The sequence below is a fragment of the Fonsecaea erecta genome (genome assembly GCF_001651985.1).
Source record: "Fonsecaea erecta strain CBS 125763 chromosome Unknown Scaff2, whole genome shotgun sequence".
NCBI classification, from domain to species: domain Eukaryota; kingdom Fungi; phylum Ascomycota; class Eurotiomycetes; order Chaetothyriales; family Herpotrichiellaceae; genus Fonsecaea; species Fonsecaea erecta.
In genome coordinates, this window is record NW_017387245.1 from 3,238,095 (window position 1) to 3,255,515 (window position 17,421).

Consider the following 17,421-nt stretch of genomic DNA (forward strand, 5'->3'; position numbering starts at 1 on the left):
TTGAGTGTCGTCGCTTGAAGATGGCGATCTCCCGTCGATTTGGTTAAGCGCGACTTGCAGGCCCGACGGTGTGGATCCACCGGGGCTTGGCATCGTATCGCGGGATGTGATTGCTCTGTGCATCGAGAATTCGCCCTCTCTGTGAAGGGAGGCAGTCACGGTTTACTAATTTTGTTTTCTGCCGCTACCCTCGATGAATGCCATTGAAGAGTGAGTACATATACCTTGTCCACATTCGCAACTCCTCAAACGTTCTTTCATCCACCCAGTTGTGGTAATCTGCTCACAAAATGACCTCCAATGCCAGGAACCGCCCCGGACGCCGAGGAAACGATCCCCGAGGTGCGAACTCCCACCAGCAGCGACAGTCCACTTCCGCGTCTGCAGCATCCCGAGATGGCAGCTCCAATACGTATCAGAGCAGAAGAGGTGGAAAAGCTGGCTCAAATCTGAGCAGGTCTTCTGATAACATTCAAAATGGCCCTACAACAACCCCAACTACTCCTGCACCATCAGACGATCATGTACCGATTGCGGGGTTCAATGCGGATGTCGTCGAAGCAATGTTGAAGCAAGGATACGAGGCCAAAGCACCTCTTCATAAGCTGGACAACAAACCTCAAGCTACCAACCCCCAGAGCCCCTGGGGCGTCAAGTGTGAGTACAGCCCCGCTCATCAGACGATAAGCATTAATTCGGTCGAAGCTGGAGCCATGGCCAGCGGCAAAGATTTCTGGCTCGACTTGCGCAGACAAGTTTTCGCCTTGCAGCAAACAGGTGGCATCAGTCAGGGTGGTTGAAGTACGAGTTCCGTTGAGGCGGTTCCTGTCACTCACTATTCAGCGGCATCACGGCTGGCGTTTTTTCTGGAGCATTCAAGATACCCAGGGGGATCGGTGCATTCTACCAGCATCACTTGGAAACTACATGGATATTCGCGGTAAAGCAATGTCCTGGTTACTGTATTCGACTGCATGTATCGGTTCTGCATTGACAGCATCTTGGGTGGTTGTGTACTGTTCAAAATCAAATGGCGTTGTCTGGTACAGTTACATCTCCTTACAGTGTCCATTGACATGATATTGCCGTTCTTCGGATACTTGCCCAAGGGATATCAAGGCCTATCCCTCGTGCCACTTTAGGGCCAAGATTACTGCCCACCTGGATATAAGTCGAAGCACTGTAAAAGTACGACTTTCGTTGTGGATGTTCATCGCGGGCTTTACGAAGTGAGGAGGTTCAAGACTTTCAAGGGAACATGTGTGCAAGAATGCATTTGATGCCGAGCCTAGTACGGTATGTGGGCGACATCGGCCTGTTTGTCTATCGACGACGAGCTCAATTCGAAGCTCTCTTGTCCATATCTCGTCCGAGCTTCACGAGGTATTTGAAATAAAGGTATCATGATGACTCCGATCCGCGCTCCTCAGCATGGTCGCCGGTACACCATGACCGGTTGAAGACTTTTACCCGTAACACGCGGCCTCCTGGCTGCCTCATTCGATGGTCTGCACTCCGTTCAGGATCCTCCGCCCTCACCACACTACGCTTATGCCACCATGGTGCTTGCGGTGGCGCTCTCGTATTTCCAGTTTGGTTGCAGGACACCAACCGTCTTGTAGTATCTGCTGAGGCGGTGAATCCTAGACTCGATCAGGATAAGTCGGAACTTGGAGTCCTTGTCCTTTCGGTTGCGCTCGAGGTGTTTGCGGACGGCGACAGCCTACAGATAAACCCAAGTCAGCCAAAATCCAGGCCAGGATAACTGTCATCCGTAACATCTATGGTTCTGTTGGGGGTATGCGCACCTTTTTGATCAAGAAGTAAAGGTCTTCAGGAATTTCCGGTGCCAGGCCTGTGTAATGTCACTCTGTCAGTCTCACTGGACCAATTTCAGAGGCCATGCTGAGAATGTTTGTTCCCAAGATCTGATGATTGAGATTTGAAGCATCGAGTTCCCCCTTTTTCACACTTCTCCATCTCTCACACCGGGGTTGATTGAGGCGCGGGCATACCGTTCGACTTCAGGATTCTCAGAATCTTGTTACCTGCAGCCACAAAATCAGTCAACGACCGCAATGCAGACACCTACACGGTGCATCGAGGATAACTGCGGTTGAATAACTAACCAGTAACGACTTTGACTTGTGCGACACCATGGCTATCCCTCAACACAACACCGATTTGCGACGGAGTGGCACCCTTCCTTGCGAGTTTGCAGATGTTGTCGACCACAGTCTCGGGGGTGGACTTGAACCAGGTGGGCACAGAGCGCGAGTAGGGGATCGCCGAGGCGCTGATACCTTTGCCTTTGCTGTGAAGACGACCCATGTTGGCTGTGTTTCGAGGATTGTCGCAGGTGAAGAGAGGACGGCTGATCTGAAGAAAGTTGTAGGGTGCAAGTTTCCAGACGCCCTGGGTCGGAGTTGTGTGGTGGGTCCGCCAAGAGCGGTGAAATCTTGGCGGCTTCATGAGATTTGGGGGAGCTTCGAGTTTTGCATCTGTTCAACTTGATCTCCTAAATCTCGAGTCTCGCATGAGTAACTTGGAAACTTTAGCTGTTGATATCGTGCCTTGCAGTACAGCTTACTGCTATTTTGAGCGACCGTGATCCATATTCAGAACAATACTACGAGGGCGGCGCTGCTGCTCGGTGAGCCTGAGCAACTTCAAGGTATGTTCTAGTGCCGGTCTCATACATTGTGCTACAAGTTTTCATGATGATCAAACCATTCAAATCCTTTTAATTTCTGGTACCTCTTATGCCAGAAGAGAAGCCCAGCAGGGTTCTCTTCGATGATCTAAATGGACTTCTGATTTATCCCACCCCCAACCCTGACAGCTACACTTTCGCTCCAAGGTAGAGAATGGGACTGATGATTTGAAGCAGGTTTGGCATATTGTTCCTCTGAGGGTATATGTAGAACTGTGATGTGGAGGACAGGGTATACCAGTCGTGCGATCAAGATGGTGTCGCAGTCTCCCGCTGATCAGGGTGCACGAGACTCCCCTTACGCAGCTGTAGCGCTTCACGTCTCCTTCCCGTGTCAAATTCGAATATCCTTACTTTTTCCACGCGTGTGATTCTGCTTTCCATGTTATGGCTTAGATTGATAGCTGGAGGGTATCAGATTTTAGATTCCAAGTCCCAAATGATCGGCCCAGCCGAACTCCATATCCAAGTACAAACGCCGGCCGACACTATGTAGTCTGAGTGTGAATTCTACTCTTCGTCATGATGTCCCTCCCATTTCAGTATCGACGTCTCTTGTTGCTTCACCCACCCTTGCCTCTTCTTCCTGCTTGATTCCATTGACAGCAGGTTCTTCTTTGGGCGGCGCAGCTTGCGGCGCCGCGTCCTGGGCATCAACTTGTGGAGGTTGCGGCTGTTCTGCAGTAGTGTCGCCTGCTTCGTTCATGGTAATCTCGGATTGTTGCTCGGTAGACTCTTGTCGTTCGACCGGCGCTGGCTCTGGTTGCGCCGACGGTGAACGATGCGGAGCTGCTGGTGAGGTTGCGGATACAGGTGCTTGTGCAGGTGCAGGTGCAGCGGGTGATATATCTGTCGGCTCTTGCGGTTTGGGGTCTTCGAACTTATACAGAAATCTTTCGCGAATATTCGTGCGGTCCGGGTTGCCCTCGTATAGGATGGACTGGTGGATGAGGCATTCTCCAAGCCACTGGAGAGGGAATTCCGCTCTGTTGCGCAAACGCGAATTAGCATGAACCCCTATCGCAGAAGTCGTCGCCGATGGATGCAGATCATTTCGTTCTTGGGAACCAGTCCATGGTTGTGAAGCACGTACTCCGCGGCCAGGCTCTCCGTGATGGCCTTCTTCAGGAACGGCGCAACTCGTCCGTTTAAGTAATCCCTCAGCGGTACTTGTTGTCTTTCTGTGGCAGTATTCACCACCACCGAAGGAGGAGTAGGCACGGTGTGCGACATCGCGTCCAGTCTGCCGTGCTCAGTCTGAAGGTGGTTTACTGACAGATTCTATACATGAATCAGTGAGCCAAACAGAATACTCCAAATGCCTGGTCCGTTTTCAGATCCCAGGGTCACCCACTCAACCAATCATGACCAAGAGGGCGATTAAACGCTGCGATTGGTGCCAGCAATATGGCAGCGGAGGGGATTGTCACGTGCCACTGGCACTTTGGTGATATGTCAACTATTTACAAGTCGCCATGAAATATCCCTGAGCCATTGAACTAAATTCTGCTTTTTTGCTTAAAGACAAAGCTCTTATGCCGGGGCAGGTCAGGGTTCTTGCACCGTCCAACTACCAACGAACCACAATGCCGACTTGACGAAGTGTAGAACTTCTGCAAGCAACGCCAGATTTGGCCTCGACGGGTTCGACAGAGGGAACTCGACAATACTCAATGGGAAAAGACTGGCTACGAACCAAACACCCAAACATGTGGGGAAGTTTGAGAAATAATACATGGAACGTCCGGGTTCGTCGACAAGGATAATGCGACCACTGTGCCTATATGTAGCGGACCATATTCCTGTGGGATGGGATATGACTATAGCTCGAGGTAAAAGAAATGGTCATCTTCAACGGAGGTTACCATTGACCTAAGAGGGAGTAGCACTCTCCTCCGGCAGGCTGTCAAGAAGACAGAGACTATACTCAGTACTTCCTGGCATGTCTGGATGTGTATGCGAGCCGTGTTGTCTTTTGCCGGCCAATGACATGACGAAGAGGACAATAAGGAACTAGTCACTCAGGCCACGCCCTCCAACATTTGACATGCCTTTTTTTATTTGATCCATCGAGCACGGTGTCCACAGCCGAGCATGTTCAAAATGATACCCTTCAAGGGTTCGAGTGTCCGAAACCCTCATGAGTAAATGCTCTAGGAAGTTGCTCTGGAGGACAAAACAACCCCGAGCACACAATCTTTTCGAAGAAGAGGCGACATCCTCCCTCAACAACGACAAGTCACTGAGGTCTCTTGCATGTTTTGATTGCGGACACCATCGTTGTTCCACAGGAATAGTGATCCTGTGGTCCGCTTCACTCCAATGGGGACGCTTGGACGCGGCCAGGGAGACAGGAGAAGGATGGCTTGGGATGGGCTCGTAGCTTGCCTTGAGCTGGACGTGGCATTGAAACGGGTCAAGGAAGTCTCTCTCCGTCTCAGATCAGGTCGGGTTCATCGGTAGCAACCCTGCCACGTGTAAAGGCAAGACTGGAAGCGAGGCGAAGCTAGTTTCCCGCGATCTGCTGTTCGGTAGGAGGAATCTTCCTGTTCGTCGAGCCCAGAAGCCGGGTATCTGCCGTGAACGGGACAATGGACAGCACCTGACGAGGATTTGATGCAGCGAGAGCTAAGATGACGAGATTAGCGCAATGGTGAGTGCATGTAACTGCTCACTAAAAGTGAGGCGAATGTTTGTTTAGCTTCCCGAGGTGAGAGGAGGAGAGCTCCCGTACGGCGCAACGTGGCTCTGCACATCTGCCCAACTTCCGTCATTGTTGCGCTGGCGTGTTTTGGCAGATCCGATATTCGCAACAAAGAGCGGTCAGAGGAACAGCGGCTCCGTCTATATAAGAACAGCTCGTGGTGTGCGAGTTCTGGGGAGGGGAAAGGTGGACGTGGTCGGAGGAGGAAACGGAGGAAATGCAGGAAGTCCTCATCATGCTCCCGCACCCAGTGGAATTGGAATTGGGGGTTATGGTGTTATTTTGTTTTTTTCGGAGAAGCCCTCCCTCATCCCAAAGGTCGCTTCGCCGTCCCAGGCCCCTAGGCCAGGATTGCCCCCCTTCGATCTCAACTGCCTGGTGCTGCCTTCCGCTCACACGGGTGAGTTGAGTCAATTCGGAGCCAGTCGCGATAGACAAGGCTGCGACACGCCGGAGAAGGGTCCATTTATTCGCAAAGCAATTGTTGGACGCCCTGGCCACGAGGCAGTTGTGATTGAGATATGGGATGCTGAGCATGGTTGGACGGAGGGGCGAGGATGGCGAAGCGTCACACCCGGGACGTTCGAAGCTTAGGCGTCGAATGGCTCCTGATTCGGTGGCTCGTTATGCCCCCAACACGGCATTCGGGCTCCCTATTCGACCCTGGACCCCCCCGACGGCAAGTTCGCTGATTTGCGGGCTGCCCGGAAGCCGCCTCCACTCTCCTCTATCAAAAAATCCACCGCCAGAATCGAGGGATGCACGCACGCCCGGTTGCAACCCTGAGATTGACGGGCGAAAAGGCATCAATCTTCGGCACGCTGCAGGGGCGCGGAGGCTGCAGCTGCGAACCCCCCGAGCACAGAACTGATGGGGGATTTAATCTTGTCCAGCAGGAACCCAAACGCACCCAAACACCCCCAAGACATGGCTGGGCTAACCTGAACCGCACTGGAGTGCTGCACGAGAGACAGGATTCTCCCACTTGTTCCCACCCCCCCTACGACCCTTCCACCCTTTCAACCTGCATCTTGTCCTACCTTTGCGCCTGCATCCACCCAGGCCGCTCGACCGAGTCTAGCTCGCTGCATAGCTTGTCCAGAGTTTGCAGCTTTAGCCCAGACCTTCGGCCGGGACCCAGACCTCATCAGGCGCAGCTCCAGCGAACAGAGCCAGCAGCACCACCAGCACCACCAGCACCACTTGACCCAACCCCAAAAAGTGACCAGCATCTAGCATCTGTCGAGCTGGAACCTACGCCGTACGGGAACCTTCCCTCAGACATCCTACTCCGGACTCTAATTCCCTTGCTCTCACGCGCAGATGGCCACCGCCCGGCCACTCACAATGCGCCGTTGCAATGTCTTGCAGCTGCGGCCGACATTGGTCGACCGGCGGCTCCTTGATCATCTGCCACTGACAATCACTAGACTGTTCTATGCCCAGTTGCTCTTCCCAAATGGCTAACTTGGAATGATTCCCCTTCTGCGCCTGGCTCACTGGCCTCGAGGCAGAAGGACCACCAGACCTCCCAAGGCCTTCTGTCCCAGCGTCTGGAATTTTTGTTCTGCCTTGTCGCTTGAATGGGTGACCAATCTACGACTCTTAAAGGTTCCCTTACAACCTCCTGGCCCAGTCACCTAATACTGTCCTTTCCGTTCTCTGTACACCGTCCAGTCGAGTCCAGAGAAATTTTGCCATACCACTCGGATCTGGATGAACAGCGCTGCGGAACCACCCCCTAACGTCTATGCCGGTCACTATTGCGCGCTTGACGACAGTCACATGCATCCCGTCCCTTCCAAAAATCAGCTTGCGCTCCGCTCCCTCCCTTCCCAATGTCAAATTTGTTCAACCAACCATGGACACTTTCGGAGCAAATCGTCTTGTTGACCAACATTATTCAGGGTGCTGGGCAGGATGTGCCAGCATTTCTGGTGCGCGCCATGGAGCAGTCCAATATACAACCCAGATGGGACGACGTGGCACTGCCAGCAGGTATGTAGCCTTCAGGAAGGAAGGGAGGTCGCTGCGAATCTCGACGAGTTAGTCGCCGGACCACCACTCGAATTGGCACGCGCTGTCTCGTTCCTGGTCGCAAAGAAAAATCCCTCGTTTGGCGCTGACCGTGTTGTAGGCCGCACTCCTCCCGCCTGCCGACAAATGTACAACTACTTGCGTAGTCAATACCGCACCTTCCCAGGGACGGGGGTCCAAGGCTTCCCTCAGCAACCGCTTGCACCATATCCGGAAGTGAGGGCAGTGTCGGTGCCGGAGTCGGATGCGCCCCAGCCAACACGACGTGCGATTCAGCCTCGTCCTCCTCGGTCGACCGACTCGCCCATCCCTCCGACTACGAATGGAGAGGCGTTCCGGATCTTTCGCCCTTTCACTCAACCCGAACCGCTGGGCGAAAAGCGCAGGAAGCGCGGTCGTCCAACAAAAGAAGAAGTAGAAGAGCGCGATCGCAAGCTGGCAGAGGTTGGGCAAACTTACGAGCCGAAGAGGAGGCCAACGAAGAAGTCGAGACCGTCCGAAACGCCTGGTTCGCTTTCTGAAGCCCTTGCCACAACGTCCCCCGTGATGCAAACTCCGCGCTTGCAGCAGGTGACACCGAAGGAGGAGACGTCTAGCGGGAAAAGACGGTCAAGGCGCCAGCGCGATGAGGGGGAATCGTCTCGCCAGGCTCTGTCTGGGTCTCCTGGGGATGAATCGGGTGACGGACGGAGCACAGACGCCGCCCAGAGTCCTTCCGACCGACTTCTCGCCAGACCCGAACGGGCTCAGCCAGCTCCCTCTCTTGCTAGAGACGTACAGCAGATATCGAGCGCACCTCTTGGGTCTCAATCAGGGGGAAAGCAGACCGATCCACCACCAGGCCCTCCGTCCATTTAATTGTCATCTGTGAGAGACTAACTACGAAGGATGGCAGTTTACGCGCACGCCCATCTTCATACATTTACGCCGACCTATCTTGGAAAACGAACACCCGGATACTTTCACACCATGAGCTACGACTATAGAAAGCGGGAGATACATGTGTACATGATACCCATGCGCAGCACGACAGACAGGAGTGGCTTGATTCTCTGTGTGCGATTTTGATTTCGATCTGTTGTTCTCGTCCGGCCATCAGTCGCTCGATAGAGCTCTCGACTGACGGCGCATCAAACAGACGCCTGGTCGCCAAAATTTCTGTTCATTCCTATGTATTTATATAATCAGGGACCGCGACAAAGGTCTGCTGGCCAGACTAAGCATACTCGGGCGCGCGAAAAGGGGCAAGACGAATATTCATTGATGGACACACGCCCTACAGACACAAAGGAAACATAATCTATAATAACACGCTTTGACACATCTGGCGCACGAGGCACGGAATGTCGACAAGGACCACGAAACGATCACGACTGTTGGAGTTCGTCGATTTCTCATCCTTGGGAACGCTATAGAAATAAAGAGGGAGGGCGTTCTGTTGACTCTTCTAGGTCGGGAGGACCTTATTGTCGACCTTGTTATTTGATATATCGAATGCTTTGAATCTTCTGTCAACGACACCTTGGAGTGGTACTGGAACCAATCAACCTCGAATGCAATACACTGAACATTTCCTGTAAGCCTCAGTGTCTGGATGGTCGTCCTCGTCCTGAGATCGAGAGGGAAGCTGCTGGAGGAGGGGGGTTTGCGCAGCGAATCTCTCTCTCAAGCGACTCACCCACCTCTCCTCTTCCATTCCCTGTTTCGGTCTTCGAGTCCCCCCCTTGTCGACGAGAACAGTGAGCTTTGTTCAAATTGACCCTCCGTCAACGCCTGTTTCAACAGCCGAGCATTGCGCACTCTTAGATCGTGCGGCCCGGTGACCCACTTTCTCCTGAAGATTGCATATTAGACCTGCGGCGTGACTTTTCTAGAACGGCGCTTGAACGGTTCCAAGACAAACCGTTTGATTAAATCCCATGCACGTTTGATAAACGCTTATTCTCCTTCTTGCTTGTTACGGCGCACGCGAGACGAAGTGATCATTTGGACCAGGGGAAGGTCAAATCTCGGAGCCCACTAACGGAGCCACAGCGGTGCGAAAATACGGAGTCCAAACACGCGCGCTCGTCCTCGTGTGCGCGTGTTTTGACTCCATATCTCGACCCATGGATGGGCCACGCAGGGAAAAGAAAAGGTTCAAAGACAAGACAAAGCGGAGATGAGGCGGGACGAACGAAGCCATGTCGACAAGGCTCAGGCGTCCTAACGGTATTACCGACACCACACCTTTGCATCCATCCCCCTTTTTTGCTTTTCTCCGGGGAGAAAGGAAGAAAAGACAGAGAGGGTGTGAAACGACGTCGGAATCTCGACACGAGAATTTTCCACTTCCATCGCTGGACCTGAGCGTGGGCGCGAGCCTCGCCGCTTCAACCTGAAATGCTCTGCACGTGACTGAGCACGGTGGAATGCGGCTTGAGCAACGGATCAGTCGCGCTGAATGGCCTGGAGGAGATCTGTGTTTGGCTTCAGTACGGCTGAGCGGACGGGAAGCCCTGTTTTCCATATCCTGTGGTCGGTTTCTGGGGGTGGAAAGGTGTATACCATCAGACATATTACAAGGTATATATCTGTTACCTGATCTGTACAGTGTGTTTTAACGACCTCATTGTGCACTGCACGGCACTTTCTCCCTGTACGAAGTCTCTACCTAGGTACTGTACTAACTGAATTACACTTGATTTCAATCTACTCGACCCTACTCTACTCGGGCCAGCCTGCGATACTGCTCGGCGACGGTGCTGGCCTTGGGGAGTCGCGCTGTTCCCGGTGGGTGGTGCCAGCCACTGGCGATTGACGTCCAACTTGTCCTCAATGGCAGCGTGCCGAAGCGCCTCTTGCGAGGCAATACTTCCTCCTCCTCCTGCTCCTTCTCCACCTCCTCTCCATCGCGGTCCTCGCCCTGTCCGCCCTCCTCCGCCTCTTTGCACCGAAGGAAGAGATGTGGACAACCTTGGCGGTCTGCGTGATTTGAAACCTGGTCTGCGTGCGCCGACGGCGAAGACGACGCCTCGTCGCCATCATCTCCCCCTCTCCTTGCTTCCGACTCGTGCATCTCGATGAGCCACTTCTTCCCCAGGACTTCGCCCCTAGGCCCGCCGACGGATGTCCCCGCCATGACCGCCGAGGGCGGCGAGTTGATCGCCACGGCGAACAGGGCCTGCGGCTCGGTGTAGTCGGTCACGATCCCGGAGTGCATGGTCAGGTACAAGTAGGCAGTCGAGGCGGCGCTGAGCACGAAGACAAGGAACAGCACGACGTAGAAGAGATTCTGCCAGGGCTGGGAGGCGCTGGACGAGTAGTCCACGAAGGTGTGGCGGGCGTGGAAGTTTTGGTACTGTGGCTCCTCCAGAATGGCGATCGAATAGTTCCAGAAATTGAGGAACGGGGAGTTGATGGACATGCGTGCTAGCGTGCCCATGGCAAGCACCCCCAACGCCTCGGCGATGGATGGTCGGTTGCTGGGGAGGTACGTCGGCTCGCCCGCCACGAAACGCGGGCTGAATTGGTTGACGATGCGCGCGAGGGTGGTAAGATTACTGTTGACCTTCGCGCCGTCCGCTAGGCCTATCGCCGTCAACCAGTCGGCCCCGACGTCCTTCCAGTCTTGCTCCGGCTGGTAAGGCCCGGCGTTCGGGGCAGAGGCGCCGTAGGGGATGGTGTTCCGTGAATCCGCGTCACAATATACAGACAAGTCCCCGGCACCCAGAGCGGCACGATACGATGTGGTGCAGTTCCAGTACTGGGCAGACTGTATAGAGCAGACGACGTGGTCATTGGTGACGGTGAACCTCGGGGGTGTCACAAGAATGTATACCGCGGGGGGGCCGTATATCGGCGGCACATACGAAACGGTGTCGAACTCGTTCGGGATTCTCGGGAAGTACGGTCGAGGAAGCGTGGGAGGATTATCGTTGTTTTCAAATGCATTTGCCCAGGAGAAAATCTCGTCAACCGCCGTCGGGTTCGGATTGACAAAGGTGGCTTGTTGGTCGGCCGGCACGTCGGACATGTTGACCACCAAAGGAAGCACCTCTGACCTTGACAAGCCCACACATACCACATTCAAAGTCGGCGCGGGCACGGATGCCTCGATCAAGTACTCACTGCCGACAAGGTCCGCAGGCTGGATGATGTGGTTTCTCGCGTCCTGCACGGCGTTGAGGACGTTCAGGTGAGGCATAGCGATGGTCAAGTTCTGGACCAGACGACCATGGCGCTCTGAGTCCGCCGTGATGTTCTCCCGCCCCGGCGTGATGAATTGTCCCATGATTGTTGTGTTCGTCCTGTCATACATTGTAGTGATGGGTATTGGCCTGTTCTCGTAGGACGCTGTCTGCTGATGATTGGACTGGCCCCAGGTAGACCAGTTCGCCGCAAACATCCGATAGTTGTTGAGACTTTCGGCGTTATAGGTCGTCAGCACGCAGGTATAGTTGTATTGACATTCAAGGTCGCCGTCAACCCCGCAGGGGACCTGCTCCAGTCCATCAGGGCCTTCATATATGTCTGTGACTGCGGAGAGGCAGAGTGAATCGAAGTATTGAATATTGGCGTAGGTCGCCATGACCTTTCCGAAAAGGAGTTTCCGCTCAACGGGACCAAGCTTCAGCTTGGGTGCCACCAAGGCTTCGGCCGCGGTGGTATAGAGGGTAGCAGCAATCACGGCAGCAAAGACCACGCCGCCGAGGAGCGTCTTGCCTGCGTAACGAACCCCCTGCCAGTTTGTGATCAGGGTACCGGGCTGCATGATCCACGTCCTCATGGACATCTCTGCAATGCTGATACCTCCCAGGTCCCCAAAATGTAAGAAAGCGCGCCGGGTCAGGATCTGACCCAGAACCGCGACAAACACAGTCACAAACGCAAGTTCGACGGTCTTTGAGAGCAACGCGCTGATGAAGGTCGCCGACGAGATCGGGAGACCTCCTGTTGTGCCGATCCTGTGTCCCCAGCGAGGCCTAATGAGGGCGATACAGAGAAAGATGCCAGAGAACACTGTTGCATACATGGCGAGGACCAGCACGGGAACGGTAGCCCACGATAGAGTTGGCTTGAGTATTCCCTTGTCCGTGGCACTGGCAGAAGTCTGGCTCGGTATGGTACCTGACGCCTCCTGGTCCGTGGCCGCGACGAGCTCAACCACGTCCTCCCGCGCTAGGTATGGCTTCAGCTCCGATTCCTGATCGCTGGCTTCGAGAATGGCATTATCAGCCGGAGACATCGATCGTGGTGTCTGAGTATCGCGTTTTTCCAAGCAGCGAGGATCGCGATAGGCAGGGCTAGCCGGATCGAGACGCATAGAGAGGATGTCCTCTGGTGTTGGCGCGTGTTGATTTTCTCCGTCAGCTATGAGGTCTGTGTGTCTCGAGGTTGAGGAAGTTTGAGATAGTACTCGCTCCCTTCCCAGGATCTGAGTCGGGTTGACGTTGGCATCCATTTCGCTGGCTTGGGTTATGCTTTTCCCTGCTCTAGGGCCAAGCCCTTCGGTATTGTGACAGCCAGCACGGCACAGGAAAAAATTGCAAAATAGCAGCAATTAATTGTCTCCCGTGGAAAGCAGATAGATTCTCGCGGGGGTGTTGATCGTTGAAAGGCGGTGCTGGGCGTGCAATGTCCACAGCCTCACTCTGGACTCGCTTAGGGAGGATTGGTCGACTAAGGAAATGGTACACATCGCCTGCAAGGCAGCCAGCGCCAATATGCAATGCAGGCAAAGATGCTAGCCTTCGCCCCCTCGAGTCTCGCGTGATTTGAGCCATGTTGCCCTGAAAGGGTCAAGGGTATGCTCAAGCAATACAGCTCGGTGACAGGGCAGCCTTACCGTGCCCACAACCACGACTCTGCATATTGCTGAACTGGCAGGTGCTTAGCTGCACGAGTACAATCAGGTTTGAAGTGGTTCAGGCTGTGTAAGGCAATGTTCTAGAGGTGATAATCCTAGATATAAACCTAGGTCGCCCACACCAATCCCTCGAAAACACCTTATCAAAGAGAACGGCACGAGATGGATCAGTGGGAGAGATGGGAGAGAGACCTGGTCGGCTTGAAGCTGGGGGGTCTTTCGCATGCGTCCTCTGTCATGATTGTCCGTGTACCTTGTAGGTTTTCCCGCTAAGACCCATGACTGAATCTAGGGCTTGTGATGCTGTGAGGCTAATATGTAGGTATCGATACCTAGGTACGTGTATGTCAGAGGCGTGTATGTGTCTAAGAGGGAAGGGATACCGTTCAAGTTATCTGATGTGAGATATACAGTATATGTACATTACGTAGCTGTTGGTGGGGTACTCCTTGGCCCACTAGCTCAACATCGTAGGCCTAGATAGTTTAATTACCTTAGGTAGGTAGGTACCTGGGTTAGGGCAACTATTAACTATCCAAGTACCAGTTGGCCTTAGGCACGCTTAGGCACTGTCCAGCATAGTCGGTATTAACAATACCTAGTAGTTGTTACCTAGCCACGGCCCTTCCCTTGCGGCCGCAGCGTATATTCCCATCTTCCCTTCATTGTTCTTTAATCTCCTGATATAATGCTGACGATACCAATCCTCCTTCTCTTGTGAGACCCATAAGACTCATACTAACAGCACCTGATAGCCTAGGGTTGACATGGCACTAAACCAATCGACAGAAGGGACGCCCTCCAGGCTTTGCCCGCTCCGAATTCGCCAGCATGTCCTCATCACTTGGAGAGCTCTCCACAAAGTGTCCGGACCTTGGTGGACCACGGTGGTACCTGCAGCCTTCAGTGCCAAATATTCAAATGACGACTCTTGGTCTTTGAGCGCCATGCAGCCCGTAATGCAGAAAGGCCAGAGCATGCCGTGCAGCATTTGGACATGGATGTCATCGGGCAGCGCGCGGAATATCCTGATCGACCTGGAAACTGCGTCCCGTATCTCAGGATTATGCGGATCGGGGCGTCCAGAGACAACCACTGTAAGGTAGACCATGGCTGCACAGGCAAAGATGTGGGTGACGATGGGAGTGGCTTGGATCAGGCGATGTTCTGCCGCTGCGCTGTCCTTGGTACCCCTTGCTAACAGTGACAAGTAGCTCTCCCAGGGTTCTGCGAGGCCGAGCTGCAGACGATCCTTGAGCTCGATGTATTTCCGCCTCACGCCCTCGCCCCTCCTAGGGTGAGGGTGTCCTCCTTGTTCGTCCCTCACGAGTCCATCAAGCACCGCGATATCCCGGATGACGATCATCACCCAGTTCTCGCAGCCCATGATACTCCGCAGCCGGACCTTGCAATCTGGAGCGCCAAAGGCCGCCGCGCAGACGTCGGCAAACCGGGGTCTGCGGCCGGTCGAGACGGTGGCCAAAGTGTCGAGCCAGAGGAATACGGCACTGAAGAATTCCATGGCGACGTGATCCACAAGGGATAGGGAGGAGTCGATGGAGCTTGCCTCCTTAGCCGCCGCTTCAACCTGCTCATCGTCGTCCTGCAGAATAGAAGTATCGTTGTAGGGGAAGTTATTCAATAAGTGTGCAGATACGGAAACACGCCCTGGGAAGCTTCCATGTGCCTCTGCCAGTTATCAAATCGCCCTCTCGAGTTCTAGGCGCAAGGGACAGGTGCATTAGCAAATAGACAACTTGTCGACTCCTGGTGTGGCTTTCTGCCGTCCAAGACTTACTTCGAGCATGATCAAGTAGGTGACACAGGCAAACACTTCAATCCCGCCCCGCAATCCTTCTTGGAGGCTTTTCTTGCTGAGGCGGTCAATATGCTGTCGTAAGCCCGTGACGGCCAAAGCATAAAGCTGTTGCTGTTCATGTTCGCGAGACGGCCCGTGCAGAACGTCAACACGGTCTGAGCTCGAATTCCGATAGACGATAGCCAGGGCAAGCGCCGCATAGCAGAGCGGTTCACATCGTCTCATCAGAGAACGGAGCCAGCCGTGACCCCTCTCGGGGACAGAAGCGACATAAAAGGGAAACTGCAGAGGGAAGACACGGTCGAAATATTCATTCAGTAGTCGCTCGTCTGAATCCGTGGGACTCCAGGTGGAATTCTTCGCGCCCTCGCGAGCGTTCCGGGCAAGCAGCGACAGCGAGCCATTATCCGTTGCTGTCAAGGGGTGGCGTTGACGCAGGGCGTTCAGAGCGCGTGCGCGGCGCAGCCCGTCGGTCGTCGACTTGACCCCGCTGCGAATCTCGGCCACCATCTCCTTCTCTCGCTCTCCCCCGTCCATCCAGCCCGGTTTGGGCCCGTAGCCATAACAGGGGATCAACAGCAAGCGGCATACGTCGCAGGCGGGCCGTTGGGCATCGCAGCCTTTTCTCCGCAGGCGACAAGTCCAGCAGCTCGGCATCCGAATGGGGAGGGAGGGTTCCGATACACTAATAGGGCTGTTTCACTGGAATGGGCTCAATGAGATTGTCACCCTTGGTGAGGGTTGTGACGGGGAATTGGAAACGGGTTGCTTCTGTTGGTCGATACCAAATTGCTACAGACGGCACCATTAATACTGTGTGGCATTACCAATCAAATGCTACCGGGGGGGACGGCAATCGGGAGGTCTGCCAGTGATACAACTCGCATCCTCGCCGTCAGCAATGTGCATGAGCTAGCTGAAGGAAGGATAGATGTACTGGCTTAAATGCGATAGATCCCACCAGAGACTATTTACGCTCGCATATGCCAAACGCCAATAGAGCCCAGCTACGTTCCAGCTAGGTCTCAGGGCCAGGCGGTGAATTGCTCAATGCTGATGCCGGTCTCCCTCAACACCCGTTCGAGTACCTCGTCCTGGTGCTCTTGCATGGCCTTGCTGATGCGCGTCAATCCAATCTCGTCGTCCAGCACAAAGTAGACTTCCTTGTTTCCGCCCTCTGTTGACGCATCGAACGCAGTTTTGGCGACAGCGGCCGCCGGTACGCGTGGATGGTTGATGATGCTTTTCTGGAACCGTCGGGCAAGAGGTCCCAGGATCGACAGGACCGTCGCAGTAAATTGCATAACCGTCGGCATGGTTCCTCGGGACAGGTTGCTATTGTGGTGCATCCCCCCAGGGTCCAACGAGAAAATGTTGACCGACTCGATTCCGGCCTAGAAGGCAAAATCAGTTTGTATGCGTCGAGTTGATGGCTTGGACTCCTCAGGGCAGTGGTATCTCTTACCTTCAACATCTTCTCCCTCACGGTGTACATCACCAGGTCTGCGAGCAATTTACTGCTGCCGTATCTTGTCAACCCTTGCATGAAAGGTAAGCGTGAGCCAACAGGGTTCTGCTCGGTAGGTCCCCAAGTGTCGAAGAAGTCGACTTTGCCCAGTGATACACTCTGGCTCGTGATATTGATGACTTTTCCACGGGGTGTGCCCCGGTCCATCTGAAAAGCCCCTTTCAACAACAGCGCCGTCAAGAGGATTGGCGACAAGACATTGGTCTGATACACGGGGTCAAACCCGTCCCCAGTCTTCTCGTCCATCTGATACGACGAATACGCGGCCGAGTTGACCTGGACAACAATTGGCGGGGTATTTCCTGATTGCACCTTTTCGGCAACTTTGGCTGCGAACGCCCTCACCGATGCGAAACGTGCCAGGTCGAGGGTGAGGAACTCGAAGGCCGTCACGCCCTCATCGCGTAGCTGGGTCGAGATCTTTTTCGCCTGAACATCGTTGTCCCGGCGTGCGGTAAGGATGAAAAACACCTCCGGATGTGCTTTGGCGATGGCAAAGGCTATGTGTGAGCCTAGGGCACCGTTGCCGCCAGTGATCAAGACTGTTTTGGATGGCTTGGGCGACATCGTCGTGAGCGTGTGTCTCTCTGGTCTGAGCAACACCTTGGCTGAAAGACTTCACGAGCTCGCAAGATGTGACAGGGTAGAGGTTGACCGGGTGGAAAGTGTAAAAATGGTATGGAAAATCTTGCCATGGTGGTTTCATTCCGGCCCTTTGTAGTTATCTTCAACCGCATAATATTCGTTCGTCCGTCCGAGCAGGATATCTCAA

At 54.2% G+C, this 17,421-nt stretch overlaps 7 protein-coding genes across 7 annotated transcripts; 2 read left to right on the forward strand and 5 right to left on the reverse strand.

Annotated features, from left to right (window-relative positions):
- Window positions 1-290: 290 nt before the first annotated feature.
- Window positions 291-800, forward strand: AYL99_02928 (hypothetical protein; the record flags this gene model as incomplete). Its single annotated transcript, XM_018834444.1, has 1 exon — window positions 291-800. One exon carries the CDS (start codon window positions 291-293, stop codon window positions 798-800), a length of 510 nt encoding a protein of 169 aa, XP_018697068.1.
- A 749-nt stretch (window positions 801-1,549) lies between these two features.
- On the reverse strand, window positions 1,550-2,331 carry AYL99_02929 (40S ribosomal protein S13; the record flags this gene model as incomplete). Its single annotated transcript, XM_018834445.1, has 4 exons — window positions 1,550-1,723; window positions 1,809-1,855; window positions 2,016-2,048; window positions 2,130-2,331. 4 exons carry the CDS (start codon window positions 2,329-2,331, stop codon window positions 1,550-1,552), a joined length of 456 nt encoding a protein of 151 aa, XP_018697069.1.
- A 902-nt stretch (window positions 2,332-3,233) lies between these two features.
- Window positions 3,234-3,946, reverse strand: AYL99_02930 (hypothetical protein; the record flags this gene model as incomplete). Its single annotated transcript, XM_018834446.1, has 2 exons — window positions 3,234-3,699; window positions 3,807-3,946. The coding sequence occupies 2 exons, from the start codon at window positions 3,944-3,946 to the stop codon at window positions 3,234-3,236; spliced, it is 606 nt and encodes a 201-aa protein (XP_018697070.1).
- Window positions 3,947-7,255: 3,309 nt separating this feature from the next.
- On the forward strand, window positions 7,256-8,312 carry AYL99_02931 (hypothetical protein; the record flags this gene model as incomplete). The annotated part of the gene is made up of 2 exons (XM_018834447.1): window positions 7,256-7,415; window positions 7,555-8,312. The coding sequence occupies 2 exons, from the start codon at window positions 7,256-7,258 to the stop codon at window positions 8,310-8,312; spliced, it is 918 nt and encodes a 305-aa protein (XP_018697071.1).
- A 1,843-nt stretch (window positions 8,313-10,155) lies between these two features.
- AYL99_02932 (hypothetical protein) lies at window positions 10,156-12,897 on the reverse strand (the record flags this gene model as incomplete). The annotated part of the gene is made up of 1 exon (XM_018834448.1): window positions 10,156-12,897. The coding sequence occupies one exon, from the start codon at window positions 12,895-12,897 to the stop codon at window positions 10,156-10,158; it is 2,742 nt and encodes a 913-aa protein (XP_018697072.1).
- Window positions 12,898-14,035: 1,138 nt separating this feature from the next.
- Window positions 14,036-15,631, reverse strand: AYL99_02933 (hypothetical protein; the record flags this gene model as incomplete). The annotated part of the gene is made up of 2 exons (XM_018834449.1): window positions 14,036-14,905; window positions 15,101-15,631. The coding sequence occupies 2 exons, from the start codon at window positions 15,629-15,631 to the stop codon at window positions 14,036-14,038; spliced, it is 1,401 nt and encodes a 466-aa protein (XP_018697073.1).
- Window positions 15,632-16,146: 515 nt separating this feature from the next.
- On the reverse strand, window positions 16,147-17,216 carry AYL99_02934 (hypothetical protein; the record flags this gene model as incomplete). The annotated part of the gene is made up of 2 exons (XM_018834450.1): window positions 16,147-16,515; window positions 16,587-17,216. The coding sequence occupies 2 exons, from the start codon at window positions 17,214-17,216 to the stop codon at window positions 16,147-16,149; spliced, it is 999 nt and encodes a 332-aa protein (XP_018697074.1).
- Window positions 17,217-17,421: the final 205 nt, after the last annotated feature.